The 27,438-nt window shown below is 45.1% G+C and overlaps 1 protein-coding gene and 1 non-coding gene across 2 annotated transcripts; one reads left to right on the top strand and one right to left on the bottom strand.

Moving 5' to 3' along the window:
* Positions 1-233: 233 nt before the first annotated feature.
* Positions 234-25,773, top strand: LOC115123538 (protein MFI-like). The gene is made up of 10 exons (XM_065019111.1): positions 234-685; positions 919-968; positions 1,171-1,279; positions 1,351-1,443; positions 1,562-1,615; positions 2,139-2,348; positions 2,530-2,663; positions 25,013-25,183; positions 25,299-25,354; positions 25,468-25,773. Exons 2-10 carry the CDS (start codon positions 940-942, stop codon positions 25,620-25,622), a joined length of 1,011 nt encoding a protein of 336 aa, XP_064875183.1. The 5' UTR covers positions 234-685; positions 919-939; the 3' UTR covers positions 25,623-25,773.
* Positions 25,774-25,913: 140 nt separating this feature from the next.
* Positions 25,914-25,985, bottom strand: trnac-gca (transfer RNA cysteine (anticodon GCA)). Its single transcript has one exon. It is a non-coding gene; the product is annotated as a tRNA-Cys (tRNA).
* Positions 25,986-27,438: the final 1,453 nt, after the last annotated feature.

The following is a 27,438-nucleotide window of genomic DNA, read 5'->3' on the forward strand; positions in this document are numbered from 1 at the left end:
CCCACGCTATATCGACTGGCTGTTGTGTAGAGCGCACGTCGGCAAACTCCCTATAAAACGCAACAAAAAAAATGTTAGAAAACGATCAATACAGTTGATTCTTTTTTCTTCCTTTATTTAACCAGGTAGGCAAGTTGAGAACAAGTTCTAATTTACAACTGCGACCTGGCCAAGATACAGCAAAGCAGTTCGACACATACAACAACACAGAGTTACACGTGGAGTAAAACAAACATACAGTCAATAATACAGTAGAAAAATGAGTATATATACAATGTGAGCAAATGAGGTGAGATAAGTAAGGTAAAATGCAATAAAAAGGCCACGGTAAATGTGTATGTGCACTACATCATCACGCATATACTTTTATTCCAAACAAAATATACTTGATGGAAACACAATTGTGGTAGGAATATAGCATTTTGTTTGTATGCGAATTTTTGCATATTCGCGTGACAAGACGTCCCCAATTGGATGGAAATGTAGCTCGTGATACGCGCTGCATGTTGCTTGGTAACCAAATGGCGTTTGCTCAAACAGCTGAAATCCCGAACATACAAACCCTGCGTTTAGGGCATGTTTTTCAAATATATGTAACGAAAACAAATGATGACATGGATTAACTAACTTGTTATCTATATCTTTCAAAGGTTCAAGCTTTCTGTTTTGAACAGACATATTTAGGGTAAGTTCTGTGCGCAATTGGAATAGGTGGTTGGATCATCATAGTGCGACGAATGTAGACGGTTCCGTTTTCTGACGCAGGTGCTGGGCGAGTCACTTGTCTGTGTGTCTTTTGCCAGTGTGTATTCTACGCGTTCCTGTGTCCTGTTTTGCTGCATTGGTTCTCTGTCCATTGTGGCCGTTGCATAATAACAGTTATTTAATGCACTTTGTATTTACCCATTTCGGTCACAGGCACAGGTCCAGTTCATAAGCATGGAGAAGAACAATTACGCAATAGAAAGGTTAGTAGAAGTTATTCCTACTCAACATTCCTACTCCACCACCCAACACCTAAAGTTACCATGCCTCAGTATTTTAGAGCAGGTATAAGATGATGTGCCACAACTCAAGCAGTAAAAGTGAAGGTTCTTAGTACCAGTCACACCACCCCACTTCAAACACGGATCTCAGCCCACCATAGTTACCCCTTTAATCCCCTCCCAGTGCCCCTTCGTCCCCCCCTGTGGAGGAGATGATGGAGCTGGACGGCAGGCAGCAGAGAGTCTACCACAGGGCTGCCAGGATGATACAGAGGACATGGAGGAGACATGTGGTGGGTGGAACCACAATACAACACACACTAACACGCACAGACCGTGTAACCTCTCTATATCCTATGTGTAGGATACACGCGTGTTCCAGTACTTCAAGAACCTTGTGAGGTTCCGTAACCAGGGAGACCCTCGACTCCTGCTAAAAAATGTCAACCCCAGAGAGGTACAGACACCAGATATACACACACATGCAGACAGACACCCAGAGAGGTACAGACACCAGATATACACACACATGCAGACAGACAGACACACTATGAATGTTACTATGGTTGTTGCAGGCAAATATTCTGGATGCTGCTGCAGGAGTCCACATCAGATTCAGACTGGGAGGGGTAAGTTCAATTTGTTAGTGCTAAAATGCACATTATAATCTGGGTGGTTCAAGCCCCGAATGCTGATTGGCTGACAGCTGTGTTATATCAGACCATATGAGAAAGAAAAGGAGAGCCTCACACTCTAGGAGCTCAGATGCAATAATTTAATAACCAACGTTTGGACAGACAAGCTGTCTTCTTCAGACCCCTGTATGGCAAAACATGTATTACTGCTCTAATTATGTTGGTAACCAGTTTTCAATAGCAATAAGGCACCTCAGGGTTTGTGGTATATGACCAATATACCACGGCTAAGGGCTGTATCCAGGCACACTCCGCATTGCATCGGGCATAAGAATAGCCCTTAGCCGTGGTATATTGGCCATATACCACACATCTCTGGGCCTTATATTGCTTAGATAAACACCCATCACTCGCAATAATAATACCTGAATTTATATCAAAATCTATTTGCGATGTTTTAAGCAATACAAATAGATGTGTGCATGCTAATGTGAGATTAGATTTTCTCTCCCCTCAGACCACCTTTCCACCGAGCATCTACTATAAAATCTACACCCATCGACCCATCGTGGACATGTGTGCCAACAGCCCCAAGGACTACACCCACCCTAGACAGAAGAGGTCCGTCCCCAGGCAGATACACAACGGGAGGACCCAGGTGCAGGACGACCATGCTGGCTGGTACCACCGCGTGGAGAACAACGGCTGGAGACTGCTCTCTGGGAAGGTGGTGCGGCAGTTCTGATTCCATGATATCACACTGTATCAGATGTGGGTTCAGTATGATATGGTTGGAACCGCCAACAGAGATACTTTGTTTGCCTTCATTGTTTTAGTGCAGTACTCAGCTACTCTGTGAAAGAAGAATAATTTGAGAAGCGCTGTGCACTCTCTCTGTATTGGTTCAGGCTGCTCTGTTAGGTGACATCATCACGTTGGAGACCAATGGCAGGAAGGTGGAGTTTCACCATTCCAAACTGCAGCGTCGTCAGGACGTGGACAGGAGGAAGAAGAGGAGGAAGATTGAATGGTTGAAGCAGATGTGAGTTAAGTGTGCATCCTTACCTGCAACAGCACTACTCACCTGTATTCAACAGCACTACTCACCTGTATTCAACAGCACTACTCACCTGTATTCAACAGCACTACTCACCTGTTCACTCACCTTTATTCAACAGCACTACTCACCTGTATTCAACAGCAATACTCACCTGTTCACTCACCTTTATTCAACAGCACTACTCACCTGTTCACTCACCTGTATTCAACAGCACTACTCACCTGTTCACTCACCTTTATTCAACAGCACTACTCACCTGTATTCAACAGCAATACTCACCTGTTCACTCACCTTTATTCAACAGCACTACTCACCTGTTCACTCACCTGTATTCAACAGCACTACTCACCTGTATTCAACAGCACTACTCACCTGTTCACTCACCTGTAATCAACAGCACTACTCACCTGTATTCAACAGCACTACTCACCTGTTCACTCACCTGTAATCAACAGCACTACTCACCTGTATTCAACAGCACTACTCACCTGTTCTCAACAGCACTACTCACCTGTTCGCTCACCTGTATGCAACAGCACTACCCACCTGTTGACTCACCTGTATGCAACAGCACTACTCACCTGTTCACTCACCTGTATGCAACAGCACTACTCACCTGTATGCAACAGCACTACTCACCTGTTCACTCACCTGTATTCAACAGCACTACTCACCTGTATCTAACAGCACTACTCACCTGTTCACTCACCTGTATGCAACAGCACTACTCACCTGTTCACTCACCTGTATTCAACAGCACTACTCACCTGTATTCAACAGCACTACTCACCTGTTCACTCACCTGTAATCAACAGCACTACTCACCTGTATTCAACAGCACTACTCACCTGTTCGCTCACCTGTATGCAACAGCACTACTCACCTGTTCACTCACCTGTATGCAACAGCACTACTCACCTGTATGCAACAGCACTACTCACCTGTTCACTCACCTGTATTCAACAGCACTACTCACCTGTATCTAACAGCACTACTCACCTGTTCACTCACCTGTATGCAACAGCACTACTCACCTGTTCACTCACCTGTATGCAACAGCACTACTCACCTGTTCACTCACCTGTATGCAACAGCACTACTCACCTGTTCACTCACCTGTATGCAACAGCACTACTCACCTGTATTCAACAGCACTACTCACCTGTTCACTCACCTGTATTCAACAGCACTACTCGCCTGTTCACTCACCTGTATGCAACAGCACTACTCACCTGTTCACTCACCTGTATTCAACAGCACTACTCACCTGTATCTAACAGCACTACTCACCTGTTCACTCACCTGTATGCAACAGCACTACTCACCTGTTCACTCACCTGTATTCAACAGCACTACTCGCCTGTTCACTCACCTGTACTCAACAGCACTACTCGCCTGTTCACTCACCTGTATTCAACAGCACTACTCACCTGTTCACTCACCTGTATTCAACAGCACTACTCACCTGTTCACTCACCTGTATTCAACAGCACTACTCACCTGTATTCAACAGCACTACTCGCCTGTTCACACACCTGTATTCAACAGCACTACTCACCTGTTCACTCACATGTATTCAACAGCACTACTCACCTGTTCACTCACCTTAAATCAACAGCACTACTCACCTGTATTCAACAGCACTACTCACCTGTTCACTCACCTGTATGCAACAGCACTACTCACCTGTATTCAACAGCACTACTCACCTGTATTCAACAGCACTACTCACCTGTTCACTCACCTGTATGCAACAGCACTACTCACCTGTATTCAACACTACTCACCTGTTCACTCACCTGTATTCAACAGCACTACTCACCTGTTCACTCACCTGTATTCAACAGCACTACTCACCTGTTCACTCACCTTTATGCAACAGCACTACTCATCTGTTCATTCACCTGTATTCAACAGCACTACTCCCCTTTTCACTCACCTGTATGCAACAGCACTACTCATCTGTATTCAACAGCACTACTCACCTGTTCACTCACCTGTATTCAACACTACTCACCTGTTCACTCACCTGTATTCAACAGCAATACTCACCTGTTCACACACCTGTATTCAACAGCACTACTCACCTGTTCACACACATGTATTCAACACTACTCACCTGTTCACTCACCTGTATTCAACAGCACTACTCACCTGTTCACTCACCTGTATTCAACAGCACTACTCACCTGTTCACTCACCTGTATTCAACAGCACTACTCACCTGTATTCAACAGCACTACTCATCTGTTCACTCACCTGTATTCAACAGCAATACTCACCTGTTCACACACCTGTATTCAACAGCACTACTCACCTGTATTCAACAGCACTACTCACCTGTTCACTCACCTGTATGCAACAGCACTACTCACCTGTATTCAACACTACTCACCTGTTCACTCACCTGTATTCAACAGCACTACTCACCTGTTCACTCACCTGTATGCAACAGCACTACTCACCTGTATTCAACACTACTCACCTGTTCATTCACCTGTATTCAACAGCACTACTCACCTGTTCACTCACCTGTATTCAACACTACTCACCTGTTCACTCACCTGTATTCAACAGCACTACTCACCTGTTCACTCACCTGTATTCAACAGCACTACTCACCTGTATTCAACAGCACTACTCACCTGTTCACTCACCTGTATTCAACAGCACTACTCACCTGTATTCAACAGCACTACTCACCTGTTCACTCACCTGTATTCAACAGCACTACTCACCTGTATTCAACAGCACTACTCACCTGTTCACTCACCTGTATTCAGCAGCACTACTCACCTGTATTCAACAGCACTACTCACCTGTTCACTCACCTGTATTCAACAGCACTACTCACCTGTTCACTCACCTGTATTCAACAGCACTACTCACCTGTTCACTCACCTGTATTCAACAACACTACTCACCTGTTCATCACCTGTATTCAACAGCACTACTCACCTGTTCACTCACCTGTATTCAACAGCACTACTCACCTGTTCATCACCTGTATTCAACAGCACTACTCACCTGTATTCAACAGCACTACTCACCTGTTCACTCACCTGTATTCAACAGCACTACTCACCTGTTCACTCACCTGTATGCAACAGCACTACTCACCTGTTCACTCACCTGTATTCAACAGCACTACTCCCCTTTTCACTCACCTGTATGCAACAGCACTACTCACCTGTTCACTCACCTGTATGCAACAGCACTACTCACCTGTTCACTCACCTGTATTCAACAGCACTACTCCCCTTTTCACTCACCTGTATGCAACAGCACTACTCATCTGTATTCAACAGCACTACTCACCTGTTCACTCACCTGTATTCAACACTACTCACCTGTTCACTCACCTGTATTCAACAATACTCATCTGTTCACTCACCTGTATTCAACAGCACTACTCACCTGTTCACACACCTGTATTCAACAGCACTACTCACCTGTTCACACACCTGTATTCAACAGCACTACTCACCTGTTCACTCACCTGTATTCAACACTACTCACTTGTTCACTCACCTGTATTCAACACTACTCATCTGTTCACTCACCTGTATTCAACACTACTCATCTGTTCACTCACCTGTATTCAACAGCACTACTCATCTGTTCACTCACCTGTATTCAACAGCACTACTCACCTGTTCACACACCTGTATTCAACAGCACTACTCACCTGTTCACACACCTGTATTCAACACTACTCACCTGTTCACTCACCTGTAATCAACAGCACTACTCACTTGTATTCAACAGCACTACTCATCTGTTCACTCACCTGTATTCAACAGCACTACTCATCTGTTCACTCACCTGTATTCAACAGCACTACTCACCTGTTCACTCACCTGTAATCAACACTACTCACCTGTTCACTCACCTGTAATCAACACTACTCATCTGTTCACACACCTGTATTCAACAGCACTACTCACCTGTTCACACACCTGTAATCAACACTACTCATCTGTTCACACACCTGTATTCAACAGCACTACTCACCTGTTCACACACCTGTAATCAACACTACTCATCTGTTCACACACCTGTATTCAACACTACTCACCTGTATTCAACAGCACTACTCACCTGTTCACTCACCTGTATTCAACAGCACTACTCACCTGTTCACTCACCTGTAATCAACACTACTCATCTGTTCACACACCTGTATTCAACAGCACTACTCACCTGTTCACACACCTGTATTCAACACTACTCACCTGTTCACTCACCTGTATTCAACAGCACTACTCACCTGTTCACACACCTGTATTCAACAGCACTACTCACCTGTATTCAACAGCACTACTCACCTGTTCACTCACCTGTATTCAATAGCACTACTCACCTGTTCACTCACCTGTATTCAACAGCAATACTCACCTGTATTCAACAGCACTACTCACCTGTTCACTCACCTGTAATCAACACTACTCACCTGTTCACTCACCTGTAATCAACACTACTCATCTGTTCACACACCTGTATTCAACAGCACTACTCACCTGTTCACTCACCTGTATTCAACAGCACTACTCCCCTTTTCACTCACCTGTAATCAACACTACTCATCTGTTCACACACCTGTATTCAACAGCACTACTCACCTGTTCATTCACCTGTATTCAACAGCACTACTCCCCTTTTCACTCACCTGTATGCAACAGCACTACTCATCTGTATTCAACAGCACTACTCACCTGTTCACTCACCTGTATTCAACACTACTCACCTGTTCACTCACCTGTATTCAACAGCAATACTCACCTGTTCACACACCTGTATTCAACAGCACTACTCACCTGTTCACACACATGTATTCAACACTACTCACCTGTTCACTCACCTGTATTCAACAGCACTACTCACCTGTTCACTCACCTGTATTCAACAGCACTACTCACCTGTTCACTCACCTGTATTCAACAGCACTACTCACCTGTATTCAACAGCACTACTCATCTGTTCACTCACCTGTATTCAACAGCAATACTCACCTGTTCACACACCTGTATTCAACAGCACTACTCACCTGTATTCAACAGCACTACTCACCTGTTCACTCACCTGTATGCAACAGCACTACTCACCTGTATTCAACACTACTCACCTGTTCACTCACCTGTATTCAACAGCACTACTCACCTGTTCACTCACCTGTATGCAACAGCACTACTCACCTGTATTCAACACTACTCACCTGTTCATTCACCTGTATTCAACAGCACTACTCACCTGTTCACTCACCTGTATTCAACACTACTCACCTGTTCACTCACCTGTATTCAACAGCACTACTCACCTGTTCACTCACCTGTATTCAACAGCACTACTCACCTGTATTCAACAGCACTACTCACCTGTTCACTCACCTGTATTCAACAGCACTACTCACCTGTATTCAACAGCACTACTCACCTGTTCACTCACCTGTATTCAACAGCACTACTCACCTGTATTCAACAGCACTACTCACCTGTTCACTCACCTGTATTCAACAGCACTACTCACCTGTATTCAGCAGCACTACTCACCTGTATTCAACAGCACTACTCACCTGTTCACTCACCTGTATTCAACAGCACTACTCACCTGTTCACTCACCTGTATTCAACAGCACTACTCACCTGTTCACTCACCTGTATTCAACAGCACTACTCACCTGTTCACTCACCTGTATTCAACAGCACTACTCACCTGTTCACTCACCTGTATTCAACAGCACTACTCACCTGTATTCAGCAGCACTACTCACCTGTATTCAGCAGCACTACTCACCTGTATTCAACAGCACTACTCACCTGTATTCAGCAGCACTACTCACCTGTATTCAACAGCACTACTCACCTGTATTCAGCAGCACTACTCACCTGTATTCAACAGCACTACTCACCTGTTCACTCACCTGTATTCAACAGCACTACTCACCTGTTCACTCATCTGTATTCAACAGCACTACTCACCTGTTCACTCACCTGTATTCAACAACACTACTCACCTGTTCATCACCTGTATTCAACAGCACTACTCACCTGTTCACTCACCTGTATTCAACAGCACTACTCACCTGTTCATCACCTGTATTCAACAGCACTACTCACCTGTATTCAACAGCACTACTCACCTGTTCACTCACCTGTATTCAACAGCACTACTCACCTGTTCACTCACCTGTATGCAACAGCACTACTCACCTGTTCACTCACCTGTATTCAACAGCACTACTCCCCTTTTCACTCACCTGTATGCAACAGCACTACTCACCTGTTCACTCACCTGTATGCAACAGCACTACTCACCTGTTCACTCACCTGTATTCAACAGCACTACTCCCCTTTTCACTCACCTGTATGCAACAGCACTACTCACCTGTATTCAACAGCACTACTCATCTGTATTCAACAGCACTACTCACCTGTTCACTCACCTGTATTCAACACTACTCACCTGTTCACTCACCTGTATTCAACAATACTCATCTGTTCACTCACCTGTATTCAACAGCACTACTCACCTGTTCACACACCTGTATTCAACAGCACTACTCACCTGTTCACACACCTGTATTCAACAGCACTACTCACCTGTTCACTCACCTGTATTCAACACTACTCACTTGTTCACTCACCTGTATTCAACACTACTCATCTGTTCACTCACCTGTATTCAACAGCACTACTCATCTGTTCACTCACCTGTATTCAACAGCACTACTCACCTGTTCACACACCTGTATTCAACAGCACTACTCACCTGTTCACACACCTGTATTCAACACTACTCACCTGTTCACTCACCTGTATTCAACAGCACTACTCACCTGTTCACTCACCTGTATTCAACAGCACTACTCACCTGTTCACTCACCTGTATTCAACAGCACTACTCACTTGTATTCAACAGCACTACTCATCTGTTCACTCACCTGTATTCAACAGCACTACTCACCTGTTCACTCACCTGTAATCAACACTACTCACCTGTTCACTCACCTGTAATCAACACTACTCATCTGTTCACACACCTGTATTCAACAGCACTACTCACCTGTTCACACACCTGTAATCAACACTACTCATCTGTTCACACACCTGTATTCAACAGCACTACTCACCTGTTCACACACCTGTAATCAACACTACTCATCTGTTCACACACCTGTATTCAACACTACTCACCTGTATTCAACAGCACTACTCACCTGTTCACTCACCTGTATTCAACAGCACTACTCACCTGTTCACTCACCTGTAATCAACACTACTCATCTGTTCACACACCTGTATTCAACAGCACTACTCACCTGTTCACACACCTGTATTCAACACTACTCACCTGTTCACTCACCTGTATTCAACAGCACTACTCACCTGTTCACACACCTGTATTCAACAGCACTACTCACCTGTATTCAACAGCACTACTCACCTGTTCACTCACCTGTATTCAATAGCACTACTCACCTGTTCACTCACCTGTATTCAACAGCAATACTCACCTGTATTCAACAGCACTACTCACCTGTTCACTCACCTGTAATCAACACTACTCACCTGTTCACTCACCTGTAATCAACACTACTCATCTGTTCACACACCTGTATTCAACAGCACTACTCACCTGTTCACTCACCTGTATTCAACAGCACTACTCCCCTTTTCACTCACCTGTATGCAACAGCACTACTCATCTGTATTCAACAGCACTACTCACCTGTTCACTCACCTGTATTCAACACTACTCACCTGTTCACTCACCTGTATTCAACAGCACTACTCACCTGTTCACACACCTGTATTCAACAGCACTACTCACCTGTTCACACACCTGTATTCAACAGCACTACTCACCTGTTCACACACCTGTATTCAACAGCACTACTCACCTGTTCACACACCTGTATTCAACAGCACTACTCACCTGTTCACACACCTGTATTCAACAGCACTACTCACCTGTTCACTCACCTGTATTCAACACTACTCACTTGTTCACTCACCTGTATTCAACACTACTCATCTGTTCACTCACCTGTATTCAACATCACTACTCATCTGTTCACTCACCTGTATTCAACAGCACTACTCACCTGTTCACACACCTGTATTCAACAGCACTACTCACCTGTTCACACACCTGTATTCAACACTACTCACCTGTTCACTCACCTGTATTCAACAGCACTACTCACCTGTTCACTCACCTGTATTCAACAGCACTACTCACCTGTTCACTCACCTGTATTCAACAGCACTACTCACTTGTATTCAACAGCACTACTCATCTGTTCACTCACCTGTATTCAACAGCACTACTCACCTGTTCACTCACCTGTAATCAACACTACTCACCTGTTCACTCACCTGTAATCAACACTACTCATCTGTTCACACACCTGTATTCAACAGCACTACTCACCTGTTCACACACCTGTAATCAACACTACTCATCTGTTCACACACCTGTATTCAACAGCACTACTCACCTGTTCACACACCTGTAATCAACACTACTCATCTGTTCACACACCTGTATTCAACACTACTCACCTGTATTCAACAGCACTACTCACCTGTTCACTCACCTGTATTCAACAGCACTACTCACCTGTTCACTCACCTGTAATCAACACTACTCATCTGTTCACACACCTGTATTCAACAGCACTACTCACCTGTTCACACACCTGTATTCAACACTACTCACCTGTTCACTCACCTGTATTCAACAGCACTACTCACCTGTTCACACACCTGTATTCAACAGCACTACTCACCTGTATTCAACAGCACTACTCACCTGTTCACTCACCTGTATTCAATAGCACTACTCACCTGTTCACTCACCTGTATTCAACAGCAATACTCACCTGTATTCAACAGCACTACTCACCTGTTCACTCACCTGTAATCAACACTACTCACCTGTTCACTCACCTGTAATCAACACTACTCATCTGTTCACACACCTGTATTCAACAGCACTACTCACCTGTTCACTCACCTGTATTCAACAGCACTACTCCCCTTTTCACTCACCTGTATGCAACAGCACTACTCATCTGTATTCAACAGCACTACTCACCTGTTCACTCACCTGTATTCAACACTACTCACCTGTTCACTCACCTGTATTCAACAGCACTACTCACCTGTTCACACACCTGTATTCAACAGCACTACTCACCTGTTCACACACCTGTATTCAACAGCACTACTCACCTGTTCACACACCTGTATTCAACAGCACTACTCACCTGTTCACTCACCTGTATTCAACACTACTCACCTGTTCACTCACCTGTATTCAACACTACTCATCTGTTCACTCACCTGTATTCAACAGCACTACTCATCTGTTCACTCACCTGTATTCAACAGCACTACTCACCTGTTCACACACCTGTATTCAACAGCACTACTCACCTGTTCACACACCTGTATTCAACACTACTCACCTGTTCACTCACCTGTATTCAACAGCACTACTCACCTGTTCACTCACCTGTATTCAACAGCACTACTCACTTGTATTCAACAGCACTACTCATCTGTTCACTCACCTGTATTCAACAGCACTACTCACCTGTTCACTCACCTGTAATCAACACTACTCACCTGTTCACTCACCTGTAATCAACACTACTCATCTGTTCACACACCTGTATTCAACAGCACTACTCACCTGTTCACACACCTGTAATCAACACTACTCATCTGTTCACACACCTGTATTCAACAGCACTACTCACCTGTTCACACACCTGTAATCAACACTACTCATCTGTTCACACACCTGTATTCAACACTACTCACCTGTATTCAACAGCACTACTCACCTGTTCACTCACCTGTATTCAACAGCACTACTCACCTGTTCACTCACCTGTATTCAACACTACTCACCTGTTCACTCACCTGTATTCAACACTACTCATCTGTTCACTCACCTGTATTCAACAGCACTACTCATCTGTTCACTCACCTGTATTCAACAGCACTACTCACCTGTTCACACACCTGTATTCAACAGCACTACTCACCTGTTCACACACCTGTATTCAACACTACTCACCTGTTCACTCACCTGTATTCAACAGCACTACTCACCTGTTCACTCACCTGTATTCAACAGCACTACTCACCTGTTCACTCACCTGTATTCAACAGCACTACTCACTTGTATTCAACAGCACTACTCATCTGTTCACTCACCTGTATTCAACAGCACTACTCACCTGTTCACTCACCTGTAATCAACACTACTCACCTGTTCACTCACCTGTAATCAACACTACTCATCTGTTCACACACCTGTATTCAACAGCACTACTCACCTGTTCACACACCTGTAATCAACACTACTCATCTGTTCACACACCTGTATTCAACAGCACTACTCACCTGTTCACACACCTGTAATCAACACTACTCACCTGTTCACACACCTGTATTCAACAGCACTACTCACCTGTTCACACACCTGTAATCAACACTACTCATCTGTTCACACACCTGTATTCAACACTACTCACCTGTATTCAACAGCACTACTCACCTGTTCACTCACCTGTATTCAACAGCACTACTCACCTGTTCACTCACCTGTATTCAACACTACTCACCTGTTCACTCACCTGTATTCAACACTACTCATCTGTTCACTCACCTGTATTCAACAGCACTACTCATCTGTTCACTCACCTGTATTCAACAGCACTACTCACCTGTTCACACACCTGTATTCAACAGCACTACTCACCTGTTCACACACCTGTATTCAACACTACTCACCTGTTCACTCACCTGTATTCAACAGCACTACTCACCTGTTCACTCACCTGTATTCAACAGCACTACTCACCTGTTCACTCACCTGTATTCAACAGCACTACTCACTTGTATTCAACAGCACTACTCATCTGTTCACTCACCTGTATTCAACAGCACTACTCACCTGTTCACTCACCTGTAATCAACACTACTCACCTGTTCACTCACCTGTAATCAACACTACTCATCTGTTCACACACCTGTATTCAACAGCACTACTCACCTGTTCACACACCTGTAATCAACACTACTCATCTGTTCACACACCTGTATTCAACAGCACTACTCACCTGTTCACACACCTGTAATCAACACTACTCATCTGTTCACACACCTGTATTCAACACTACTCACCTGTATTCAACAGCACTACTCACCTGTTCACTCACCTGTATTCAACAGCACTACTCACCTGTTCACTCACCTGTAATCAACACTACTCATCTGTTCACACACCTGTATTCAACAGCACTACTCACCTGTTCACACACCTGTATTCAACACTACTCACCTGTTCACTCACCTGTATTCAACAGCACTACTCACCTGTTCACACACCTGTATTCAACAGCACTACTCACCTGTATTCAACAGCACTACTCACCTGTTCACACACCTGTATTCAACAGCACTACTCACCTGTTCACACACCTGTATTCAACAGCACTACTCACCTGTTCACACACCTGTATTCAACAGCACTACTCACCTGTTCACACACCTGTATTCAACAGCACTACTCACCTGTTCACACACCTGTATTCAACAGCACTACTCACCTGTTCACTCACCTGTATTCAACACTACTCACTTGTTCACTCACCTGTATTCAACACTACTCATCTGTTCACTCACCTGTATTCAACATCACTACTCATCTGTTCACTCACCTGTATTCAACAGCACTACTCACCTGTTCACACACCTGTATTCAACAGCACTACTCACCTGTTCACACACCTGTATTCAACACTACTCACCTGTTCACTCACCTGTATTCAACAGCACTACTCACCTGTTCACTCACCTGTATTCAACAGCACTACTCACCTGTTCACTCACCTGTATTCAACAGCACTACTCACTTGTATTCAACAGCACTACTCATCTGTTCACTCACCTGTATTCAACAGCACTACTCACCTGTTCACTCACCTGTAATCAACACTACTCACCTGTTCACTCACCTGTAATCAACACTACTCATCTGTTCACACACCTGTATTCAACAGCACTACTCACCTGTTCACACACCTGTAATCAACACTACTCATCTGTTCACACACCTGTATTCAACAGCACTACTCACCTGTTCACACACCTGTAATCAACACTACTCATCTGTTCACACACCTGTATTCAACACTACTCACCTGTATTCAACAGCACTACTCACCTGTTCACTCACCTGTATTCAACAGCACTACTCACCTGTTCACTCACCTGTAATCAACACTACTCATCTGTTCACACACCTGTATTCAACAGCACTACTCACCTGTTCACACACCTGTATTCAACACTACTCACCTGTTCACTCACCTGTATTCAACAGCACTACTCACCTGTTCACACACCTGTATTCAACAGCACTACTCACCTGTATTCAACAGCACTACTCACCTGTTCACTCACCTGTATTCAATAGCACTACTCACCTGTTCACTCACCTGTATTCAACAGCAATACTCACCTGTATTCAACAGCACTACTCACCTGTTCACTCACCTGTAATCAACACTACTCACCTGTTCACTCACCTGTAATCAACACTACTCATCTGTTCACACACCTGTATTCAACAGCACTACTCACCTGTTCACTCACCTGTATTCAACAGCACTACTCCCCTTTCACTCACCTGTATGCAACAGCACTACTCATCTGTATTCAACAGCACTACTCACCTGTTCACTCACCTGTATTCAACACTACTCACCTGTTCACTCACCTGTATTCAACAGCACTACTCACCTGTTCACACACCTGTATTCAACAGCACTACTCACCTGTTCACACACCTGTATTCAACAGCACTACTCACCTGTTCACACACCTGTATTCAACAGCACTACTCACCTGTTCACTCACCTGTATTCAACACTACTCACCTGTTCACTCACCTGTATTCAACACTACTCATCTGTTCACTCACCTGTATTCAACAGCACTACTCATCTGTTCACTCACCTGTATTCAACAGCACTACTCACCTGTTCACACACCTGTATTCAACAGCACTACTCACCTGTTCACACACCTGTATTCAACACTACTCACCTGTTCACTCACCTGTATTCAACAGCACTACTCACCTGTTCACTCACCTGTATTCAACAGCACTACTCACTTGTATTCAACAGCACTACTCATCTGTTCACTCACCTGTATTCAACAGCACTACTCACCTGTTCACTCACCTGTAATCAACACTACTCACCTGTTCACTCACCTGTAATCAACACTACTCATCTGTTCACACACCTGTATTCAACAGCACTACTCACCTGTTCACACACCTGTAATCAACACTACTCATCTGTTCACACACCTGTATTCAACAGCACTACTCACCTGTTCACACACCTGTAATCAACACTACTCATCTGTTCACACACCTGTATTCAACACTACTCACCTGTATTCAACAGCACTACTCACCTGTTCACTCACCTGTATTCAACAGCACTACTCACCTGTTCACTCACCTGTATTCAACACTACTCACCTGTTCACTCACCTGTATTCAACACTACTCATCTGTTCACTCACCTGTATTCAACAGCACTACTCATCTGTTCACTCACCTGTATTCAACAGCACTACTCACCTGTTCACACACCTGTATTCAACAGCACTACTCACCTGTTCACACACCTGTATTCAACACTACTCACCTGTTCACTCACCTGTATTCAACAGCACTACTCACCTGTTCACTCACCTGTATTCAACAGCACTACTCACCTGTTCACTCACCTGTATTCAACAGCACTACTCACTTGTATTCAACAGCACTACTCATCTGTTCACTCACCTGTATTCAACAGCACTACTCTCACCTGTTCACTCACCTGTAATCAACACTACTCACCTGTTCACTCACCTGTAATCAACACTACTCATCTGTTCACACACCTGTATTCAACAGCACTACTCACCTGTTCACACACCTGTAATCAACACTACTCATCTGTTCACACACCTGTATTCAACAGCACTACTCACCTGTTCACACACCTGTAATCAACACTACTCACCTGTTCACACACCTGTATTCAACAGCACTACTCACCTGTTCACACACCTGTAATCAACACTACTCATCTGTTCACACACCTGTATTCAACACTACTCACCTGTATTCAACAGCACTACTCACCTGTTCACTCACCTGTATTCAACAGCACTACTCACCTGTTCACTCACCTGTATTCAACACTACTCACCTGTTCACTCACCTGTATTCAACACTACTCATCTGTTCACTCACCTGTATTCAACAGCACTACTCATCTGTTCACTCACCTGTATTCAACAGCACTACTCACCTGTTCACACACCTGTATTCAACAGCACTACTCACCTGTTCACACACCTGTATTCAACACTACTCACCTGTTCACTCACCTGTATTCAACAGCACTACTCACCTGTTCACTCACCTGTATTCAACAGCACTACTCACCTGTTCACTCACCTGTATTCAACAGCACTACTCACTTGTATTCAACAGCACTACTCATCTGTTCACTCACCTGTATTCAACAGCACTACTCACCTGTTCACTCACCTGTAATCAACACTACTCACCTGTTCACTCACCTGTAATCAACACTACTCATCTGTTCACACACCTGTATTCAACAGCACTACTCACCTGTTCACACACCTGTAATCAACACTACTCATCTGTTCACACACCTGTATTCAACAGCACTACTCACCTGTTCACACACCTGTAATCAACACTACTCATCTGTTCACACACCTGTATTCAACACTACTCACCTGTATTCAACAGCACTACTCACCTGTTCACTCACCTGTATTCAACAGCACTACTCACCTGTTCACTCACCTGTAATCAACACTACTCATCTGTTCACACACCTGTATTCAACAGCACTACTCACCTGTTCACACACCTGTATTCAACACTACTCACCTGTTCACTCACCTGTATTCAACAGCACTACTCACCTGTTCACACACCTGTATTCAACAGCACTACTCACCTGTATTCAACAGCACTACTCACCTGTTCACTCACCTGTATTCAACAGCACTACTCACCTGTTCATTCACCTGTATTCAACAGCACTACTCACCTGTTCACTCACCTGTATTCAACAGCACTACTCACCTGTTCACTCACCTGTATTCAACAGCACTACTCACCTGTTCACACACCTGTATTCAACACTACTCACCTGTTCACTCACCTGTATTCAACAGCACTACTCACCTGTTCACTCACCTGTATTCAATAGCACTACTCACCTGTTCACTCACCTGTATTCAACAGCACTACTCACCTGTTCACTCACCTGTATTCAACAGCACTACTCACCTGTATTCAACAGCAATACTCACCTGTTCACTCACCTGTATTCAACAGCAATACTCACCTGTTCACACACCTGTATTCAACAGCACTACTCACCTGTTCCCTCACCTGTATTCAACAGCACTACTCACCTGTTCACTCACCTGTATTCAACAGCACTACTCACCTGTTCACTCACCTGTATTCAACAGCACTACTCACCTGTATTCAACAGCACTACTCACCTGTTCACTCACCTGTATTCAGCAGCACTACTCGCCTGTATTCAACAGCACTACTCACCTGTTCACTCACCTGTATTCAACAGCACTACTCACCTGTTCACTCACCTGTATTCAACAGCACTACTCATCTGTTCACACACCTGTATTCAACAGCACTACTCACCTGTTCACTCACCTGTATTCAACAGCACTACTCACCTGTTCACACACCTGTATTCAACAGCACTACTCACCTGTTCACTCACCTGTAATCAACACTACTCATCTGTTCACACACCTGTATTCAACAGCACTACTCACCTGTTCACACACCTGTATTCAACACTACTCACCTGTTCACTCACCTGTATTCAACAGCACTACTCACCTGTTCACACACCTGTATTCAACAGCACTACTCACCTGTATTCAACAGCACTACTCACCTGTTCACTCACCTGTATTCAACAGCACTACTCACCTGTTCATTCACCTGTATTCAACAGCACTACTCACCTGTTCACTCACCTGTATTCAACAGCACTACTCACCTGTTCACTCACCTGTATTCAACAGCACTACTCACCTGTTCACACACCTGTATTCAACACTACTCACCTGTTCACTCACCTGTATTCAACAGCACTACTCACCTGTTCACTCACCTGTATTCAATAGCACTACTCACCTGTTCACTCACCTGTATTCAACAGCACTACTCACCTGTTCACTCACCTGTATTCAACAGCACTACTCACCTGTATTCAACAGCAATACTCACCTGTTCACTCACCTGTATTCAACAGCAATACTCACCTGTTCACACACCTGTATTCAACAGCACTACTCACCTGTTCCCTCACCTGTATTCAACAGCACTACTCACCTGTTCACTCACCTGTATTCAACAGCACTACTCACCTGTTCACTCACCTGTATTCAACAGCACTACTCACCTGTATTCAACAGCACTACTCACCTGTTCACTCACCTGTATTCAGCAGCACTACTCGCCTGTATTCAACAGCACTACTCACCTGTTCACTCACCTGTATTCAACAGCACTACTCACCTGTTCACTCACCTGTATTCAACAGCACTACTCATCTGTTCACACACCTGTATTCAACAGCACTACTCACCTGTTCACTCACCTGTATTCAACAGCACTACTCATCTGTTCACACACCTGTATTCAACAGCACTACTCACCTGTTCACTCACCTGTATTCAACAGCACTACTCACCTGTTCACACACCTGTATTCAACAGCACTACTCACCTGTATTCAACAGCACTACTCACCTGTTCACACACCTGTAATCAACACTACTCACCTGTTCACACACCTGTATTCAACAGCACTACTCACCTGTTCACACACCTGTAATCAACACTACTCATCTGTTCACACACCTGTATTCAACACTACTCACCTGTATTCAACAGCACTACTCACCTGTTCACTCACCTGTATTCAACAGCACTACTCACCTGTTCACACACCTGTATTCAACAGCACTACTCACCTGTTCACACACCTGTATTCAACAGCACTACTCACCTGTTCACACACCTGTATTCAACAGCACTACTCACCTGTTCACTCACCTGTATTCAACACTACTCACCTGTTCACTCACCTGTATTCAACACTACTCATCTGTTCACTCACCTGTATTCAACAGCACTACTCATCTGTTCACTCACCTGTATTCAACAGCACTACTCACCTGTTCACACACCTGTATTCAACAGCACTACTCACCTGTTCACACACCTGTATTCAACACTACTCACCTGTTCACTCACCTGTATTCAACAGCACTACTCACCTGTTCACTCACCTGTATTCAACAGCACTACTCACTTGTACTCAACAGCACTACTCATCTGTTCACTCACCTGTATTCAACAGCACTACTCACCTGTTCACTCACCTGTAATCAACACTACTCACCTGTTCACTCACCTGTAATCAACACTACTCATCTGTTCACACACCTGTATTCAACAGCACTACTCACCTGTTCACACACCTGTAATCAACACTACTCATCTGTTCACACACCTGTATTCAACAGCACTACTCACCTGTTCACACACCTGTAATCAACACTACTCATCTGTTCACACACCTGTATTCAACACTACTCACCTGTATTCAACAGCACTACTCACCTGTTCACTCACCTGTATTCAACAGCACTACTCACCTGTTCACTCACCTGTATTCAACACTACTCACCTGTTCACTCACCTGTATTCAACACTACTCATCTGTTCACTCACCTGTATTCAACAGCACTACTCATCTGTTCACTCACCTGTATTCAACAGCACTACTCACCTGTTAACACACCTGTATTCAACAGCACTACTCACCTGTTCACACACCTGTATTCAACACTACTCACCTGTTCACTCACCTGTATTCAACAGCACTACTCACCTGTTCACTCACCTGTATTCAACAGCACTACTCACCTGTTCACTCACCTGTATTCAACAGCACTACTCACTTGTATTCAACAGCACTACTCATCTGTTCACTCACCTGTATTCAACAGCACTACTCACCTGTTCACTCACCTGTAATCAACACTACTCACCTGTTCACTCACCTGTAATCAACACTACTCATCTGTTCACACACCTGTATTCAACAGCACTACTCACCTGTTCACACACCTGTAATCAACACTACTCATCTGTTCACACACCTGTATTCAACAGCACTACTCACCTGTTCACACACCTGTAATCAACACTACTCACCTGTTCACACACCTGTATTCAACAGCACTACTCACCTGTTCACACACCTGTAATCAACACTACTCATCTGTTCACACACCTGTATTCAACACTACTCACCTGTATTCAACAGCACTACTCACCTGTTCACTCACCTGTATTCAACAGCACTACTCACCTGTTCACTCACCTGTATTCAACACTACTCACCTGTTCACTCACCTGTATTCAACACTACTCATCTGTTCACTCACCTGTATTCAACAGCACTACTCATCTGTTCACTCACCTGTATTCAACAGCACTACTCACCTGTTCACACACCTGTATTCAACAGCACTACTCACCTGTTCACACACCTGTATTCAACACTACTCACCTGTTCACTCACCTGTATTCAACAGCACTACTCACCTGTTCACTCACCTGTATTCAACAGCACTACTCACCTGTTCACTCACCTGTATTCAACAGCACTACTCACTTGTATTCAACAGCACTACTCATCTGTTCACTCACCTGTATTCAACAGCACTACTCACCTGTTCACTCACCTGTAATCAACACTACTCACCTGTTCACTCACCTGTAATCAACACTACTCATCTGTTCACACACCTGTATTCAACAGCACTACTCACCTGTTCACACACCTGTAATCAACACTACTCATCTGTTCACACACCTGTATTCAACAGCACTACTCACCTGTTCACACACCTGTAATCAACACTACTCATCTGTTCACACACCTGTATTCAACACTACTCACCTGTATTCAACAGCACTACTCACCTGTTCACTCACCTGTATTCAACAGCACAACTCACCTGTTCACTCACCTGTAATCAACACTACTCATCTGTTCACACACCTGTATTCAACAGCACTACTCACCTGTTCACACACCTGTATTCAACACTACTCACCTGTTCACTCACCTGTATTCAACAGCACTACTCACCTGTTCACACACCTGTATTCAACAGCACTACTCACCTGTATTCAACAGCACTACTCACCTGTTCACTCACCTGTATTCAACAGCACTACTCACCTGTTCATTCACCTGTATTCAACAGCACTACTCACCTGTTCACTCACCTGTATTCAACAGCACTACTCACCTGTTCACACACCTGTATTCAACACTACTCACCTGTTCACTCACCTGTATTCAACAGCACTACTCACCTGTTCACTCACCTGTATTCAATAGCACTACTCACCTGTTCACTCACCTGTATTCAATAGCACTACTCACCTGTTCACACACCTGTATTCAACACTACTCACCTGTTCACTCACCTGTATTCAACAGCACTACTCACCTGTTCACTCACCTGTATTCAATAGCACTACTCACCTGTTCACTCACCTGTATTCAACAGCAATACTCACCTGTATTCAACAGCACTACTCACCTGTATTCAACAGCAATACTCACCTGTTCACTCACCTGTATTCAACAGCAATACTCACCTGTTCACACACCTGTATTCAACAGCACTACTCACCTGTTCCCTCACCTGTATTCAACAGCACTACTCACCTGTTCACTCACCTGTATTCAACAGCACTACTCACCTGTTCACTCACCTGTATTCAACAGCACTACTCACCTGTATTCAACAGCACTACTCACCTGTTCACTCACCTGTATTCAGCAGCACTACTCACCTGTATTCAACAGCACTACTCACCTGTTCACTCACCTGTATTCAACAGCACTACTCACCTGTTCACTCACCTGTATTCAACAGCACTACTCATCTGTTCACACACCTGTATTCAACAGCACTACTCACCTGTTCACTCACCTGTATTCAACAGCACTACTCACCTGTTCACACACCTGTATTCAACAGCACTACTCACCTGTATTCAACAGCACTACTCACCTGTTCACTCACCTGTATTCAACAGCACTACTCACCTGTTCACACACCTGTATTCAACAGCACTACTCACCTGTATTCAACAGCACTACTCACCTGTTCACTCACCTGTATTCAACAGCACTACTCACCTGTTCACACACCTGTATTCAACAGCACTACTCACCTGTATTCAACAGCACTACTCACCTGTTCACTCACCTGTATGCAACAGCACTACTCATCTGTTCATTCACCTGTATTCAACAGCACTACTCCCCTTTTCACTCACCTGTATGCAACAGCACTACTCATCTGTATTCAACAGCACTACTCACCTGTTCACTCACCTGTATGCAACAGCACTACTCATCTGTATTCAACAGCACTACTCCCCTTTTCACTCACCTGTATGCAACAGCACTACTCATCTGTATTCAACAGCACTACTCCCCTTTTCACTCACCTGTATGCAACAGCACTACTCATCTGTTCGCTCAAACTGCATAATTATTGCTTATTTATAACAGCAATGCTAACCTGTAATAGCCTCAGCTGTCCCTCTACCTGTCCCCCTCAACCCTACCTGTCCCCCTCAGCCTACCTGTCCCTCTACCTGTCCCCCTCACGCATACCTTTCACTCTACCTGCCCCCCTCACCCCCACCTGTCCCTCTACCTGTTCCCTTCAGCCTCACTTGTCCCTCTACCTGTCCCCCTCAACCCTACCTGTCCCTCTACCTGTCCCCCTCAACCCTACCTGTCCCTCTACCTGTTCCCCTCAGCCTCACCTGTCCCTCTACCTGTCCCCCTCAGCCCCACCTGTCCTTCTACCTGTTCCCCTCACCTGTCCCTCTATCTGTTACCCCTACCTGTCCTTCTACCTGTTCCCCTCACCCCTACCTGTCCCTCTACCTGTTACTCTCACCTGTCCTTCTGCCTGTTCCCCTCACCTGTCCCTCTACCTGTTCCCCTCACCTGTCTGTCTATCTGTCTCCCTCACCCCCACCTGTCCTTCTACCTGTTCCCCTCACCTGTCCCTCTATCTGTTACCCCTACCTGTTCCCCTCACCCCCACCTGACCTTCTGCCTGTTCCCCTCACCTGTCCCTCTACCTGTTCCCCTCACCTGTCTGTCTACCTGTCTCCCTCAGCCCCACTTGTCCCTCTACCTGTCCCCCTCAACCCTACCTGTCCCTCTACCTGTCCCCCTCAACCCTACCTGTCCCTCTACCTGTTCCCCTCAGCCTCACCTGTCCCTCTACCTGTTCCCCTCAGCCTCACCTGTCCCTCTACCTGTTCCCCTCAGCCTCACCTGTCCCTCTACCTGTTCCCCTCAGCCTCACCTGTCCCTCTACCTGTTACCCTCACCTGTCCCTCTACCTGTTCCCCTCACCTGTCCCTCTACCTGTTCCCCTTACCTGTCCTTCTACCTGTTCCCCTTACCTGTCCTTCTACCTGTCCCCCTCAGCCTCACCTGTCCCTCTACCTGTTCCCCTCAGACCCACCTGTCCCCCCACCCACACCTGTCCCTCTACCTGTTCCCCTCAGCCTCACCTGTCCCCCTCAATCTCACCTGTCCATCTACCTGTTCCCCTCAGCCTCACCTGTCCCCCTCAGCCTCACCTGTCCCCCTCAATCTCACCTGTCCATCTACCTGTTCCCCTCAGCCTCACCTGTCCCCCTCAATCTCACCTGTCCCTCTACCTGTTACCCTCACCTGTCCCTCTACCTGTTCCCCTCACCTGTCCCTCTACCTGTTCCCCTCACCTGTCCTTCTACCTGTTCCCCTCACCTGTCCTTCTACCTGTTCCCCTTACCTGTCCTTCTACCTGTCCCCCTCAGCCTCACCTGTCCCTCTACCTGTTCCCCTCAGACCCACCTGTCCCCCCACCCACACCTGTCCCTCTACCTGTTCCCCTCAGCCTCACCTGTCCCCCTCAATCTCACCTGTCCATCTACCTGTTCCCCTCAGCCTCACCTGCCCCCCTCAGCCTCACCTGTCCCCCTCAATCTCACCTGTCCATCTACCTGTTCCCCTCAGCCTCACCTGTCCCCCTCAATCCCACCTGTCCGCAGGTATGACCGTGGCTGTCTGCATGCACGTACAGAGCATAGTGAGACAGCCATGCTGGTGGAGCGGTCAGCCCAGGGCATGATGGATGCCGTGGAGCAGCTGGGACCCAACCACATCGTAGAGTGGGAAGTTGATGAACTACTGGAGTGGACCAACGCTCTCAACTTTGATGAGTAAATAACCTCCATATGTACCTTTTTTCGTCATCCTTCATTATAACAGGTGATCCCATTGAGACAGTTGCAATACAGTGTTACCCAAAGCAACATATTTTTCATATTTCTGCAGGTATATTAATGACTGGGGGGTTGTGGGTACCAGTAATTCCTCTGAGTCTTGGAAAGGTAAAGGCACATAATAACGACACCAACAATTTACATGGGATTGTAGCACCCCCCTCTGGTCAAAGGGAGTAAAAAGGTTATTTTGCTCTGTTTCTGTTTCTCTTTCTCCCAAGACAAGAGGCTGGTTCCTTCCAACCTGGAGCCTTGTGTTGAGTTCTCAGGGCTGGGGCAGGAGGACAGCCAGGTGGATACCTACAGCAGTGTCCTCCACCCCCTGGTCTCCAGCCTCATCAAGTCAGAACACTCCAAGGCCAATCTCTTTGACTGACTGACTGACTGGCTGGCATTGTGTTGCTGACCAGACCAGTAAATTGCAATTAGCAACCATCAGACACTACTACTATGACACTATACAGTGAGATTAAATTAAATGTGATGAGATGTAACTATGATAATACATTAAAGGTTGTTGTTGCTAAGGGTAACAGTGTTTGTTTTCTACTCCACTGTTCTCGAACCTGTAATGGACATACTCACACCAGATGTAGGCTGGTACAATGGACTGCTAAAGGTTATACTTACTGAGGTTCAAGTATGAGCAAAAGTATCAAACAAAATGAGGGGGCACCCGGATTTGAACCGGGGACCTCTTGATCTGCAGTCAAATGCTCTACCACTGAGCTATACCCCCGTACTCATAACAAGTGGAAAATAATTTTGATATAAATCTTAATCCATTTGTGGATGTTGTACATATAATATCAGTATGATAAACCATATATAGATACATATAGTATCAGTATGATAAACCATATATAGATACATATAGTATCAGTATGATAAACCATATATAGATACATATAGTATCAGCAGCATTCATCCTACTTTCCTTTTTATTTACGTCCATCTGCCCGCTTGTATTTCTATCATCTGATTGGGAAGTGTGGTCAAACGGTGGAAGAGGGTCAGAGGTCGGTGGGTAGGGCGGACATAATGGAGAAGTTGGTGAAGAAACAGCTGTGCTGGAATGCGAACAATATTGGTGTCCGTTCTGATTGTATGCAGCGAGAGGACGAGGGTCAAAGGTCGGCAGTGGGAAGACATAGGAACAAAATAAATGACGATACAGAAAGCAGTGGAGCGTCTAGTAAATAAAGCCACCCGATCGGGTGCACTGCACCCCGGAAGCATAAATATGGCCAAAGTAGGAAGAAAGAGTGGTGATGTGTTGTAGTGGAAAGTGGTAATAGTGTTCGATGACAACACAGGGCCTCACTTACGACTAACTAATGCTGTAGAGAAAGAGGTAGGTGAAGTGAAATGAGTTTGTTTCATTGGACATGGTAGATTGTTAATATTGGGTGGTAGCCAGGCTCCGCAAGAGAATATTCTGAAAATGGAAACCGCTTAATGCGAAGAAGATTAAAACCATGTCCCTGGTGCATATGATAGATTGAGGGGAGTCATAGGGTCCCAAATATATGTCCACAGATTATAATAAAGACAATGTGAAGGGAGGCCAATAGGTTGTTCAGTAGGAAAGAGGGTAAAAGTGAAAGTCTATCAGTGATGCTGAGGTTTTGAGAAAGTTATGCTGGGAAAAGTACAGATAGGATTCCTCAGTTACAATGTTAGAGAATTTGCCCCATATGCCCTGCAGTGTAGTAAATGCCAAAGAATGGGACATGGAGCCAGAGGAGTGTCCAAGGTGGCTCTGGACACCCCTGACATCTGATTGGCCGCCCCAGGTGCCACCCCAAAATGTTATTCGCTACTGTCAGTTTGATGCTGATTGACATCTCATTTCACCTCTTGTTGAAAGAATCATTTATTTTCAACAGCAGTGCATTTTTTAAATCAGACTTCTGTTCCTTAAGGACCCAATGGTAGGCCAGGCCTATACTTTAAACTAATCTTGTGGATCCCTGAATTATACATTTCCATAGAGATATGACACATTATTTAACGTGCATTTCAGACATTTCAAGATCAGAGAAGAGGGTCCTGTACAGCCGTGTTTACCAGAACTCAGCATGGTACCAGGAACAAGGCTTTCAACAGCTCCTGGTATAAGGACAATTCATGGCTTGAATATTCTGTAAGTCAAGATTCAACTTATTGTTTCGCCTGTATTCATGTTTCTC

Source organism: Oncorhynchus nerka, linkage group LG6 (assembly GCF_034236695.1).
Source record: "Oncorhynchus nerka isolate Pitt River linkage group LG6, Oner_Uvic_2.0, whole genome shotgun sequence".
Classification (NCBI taxonomy): Eukaryota; Metazoa; Chordata; class Actinopteri; order Salmoniformes; family Salmonidae; genus Oncorhynchus; species Oncorhynchus nerka.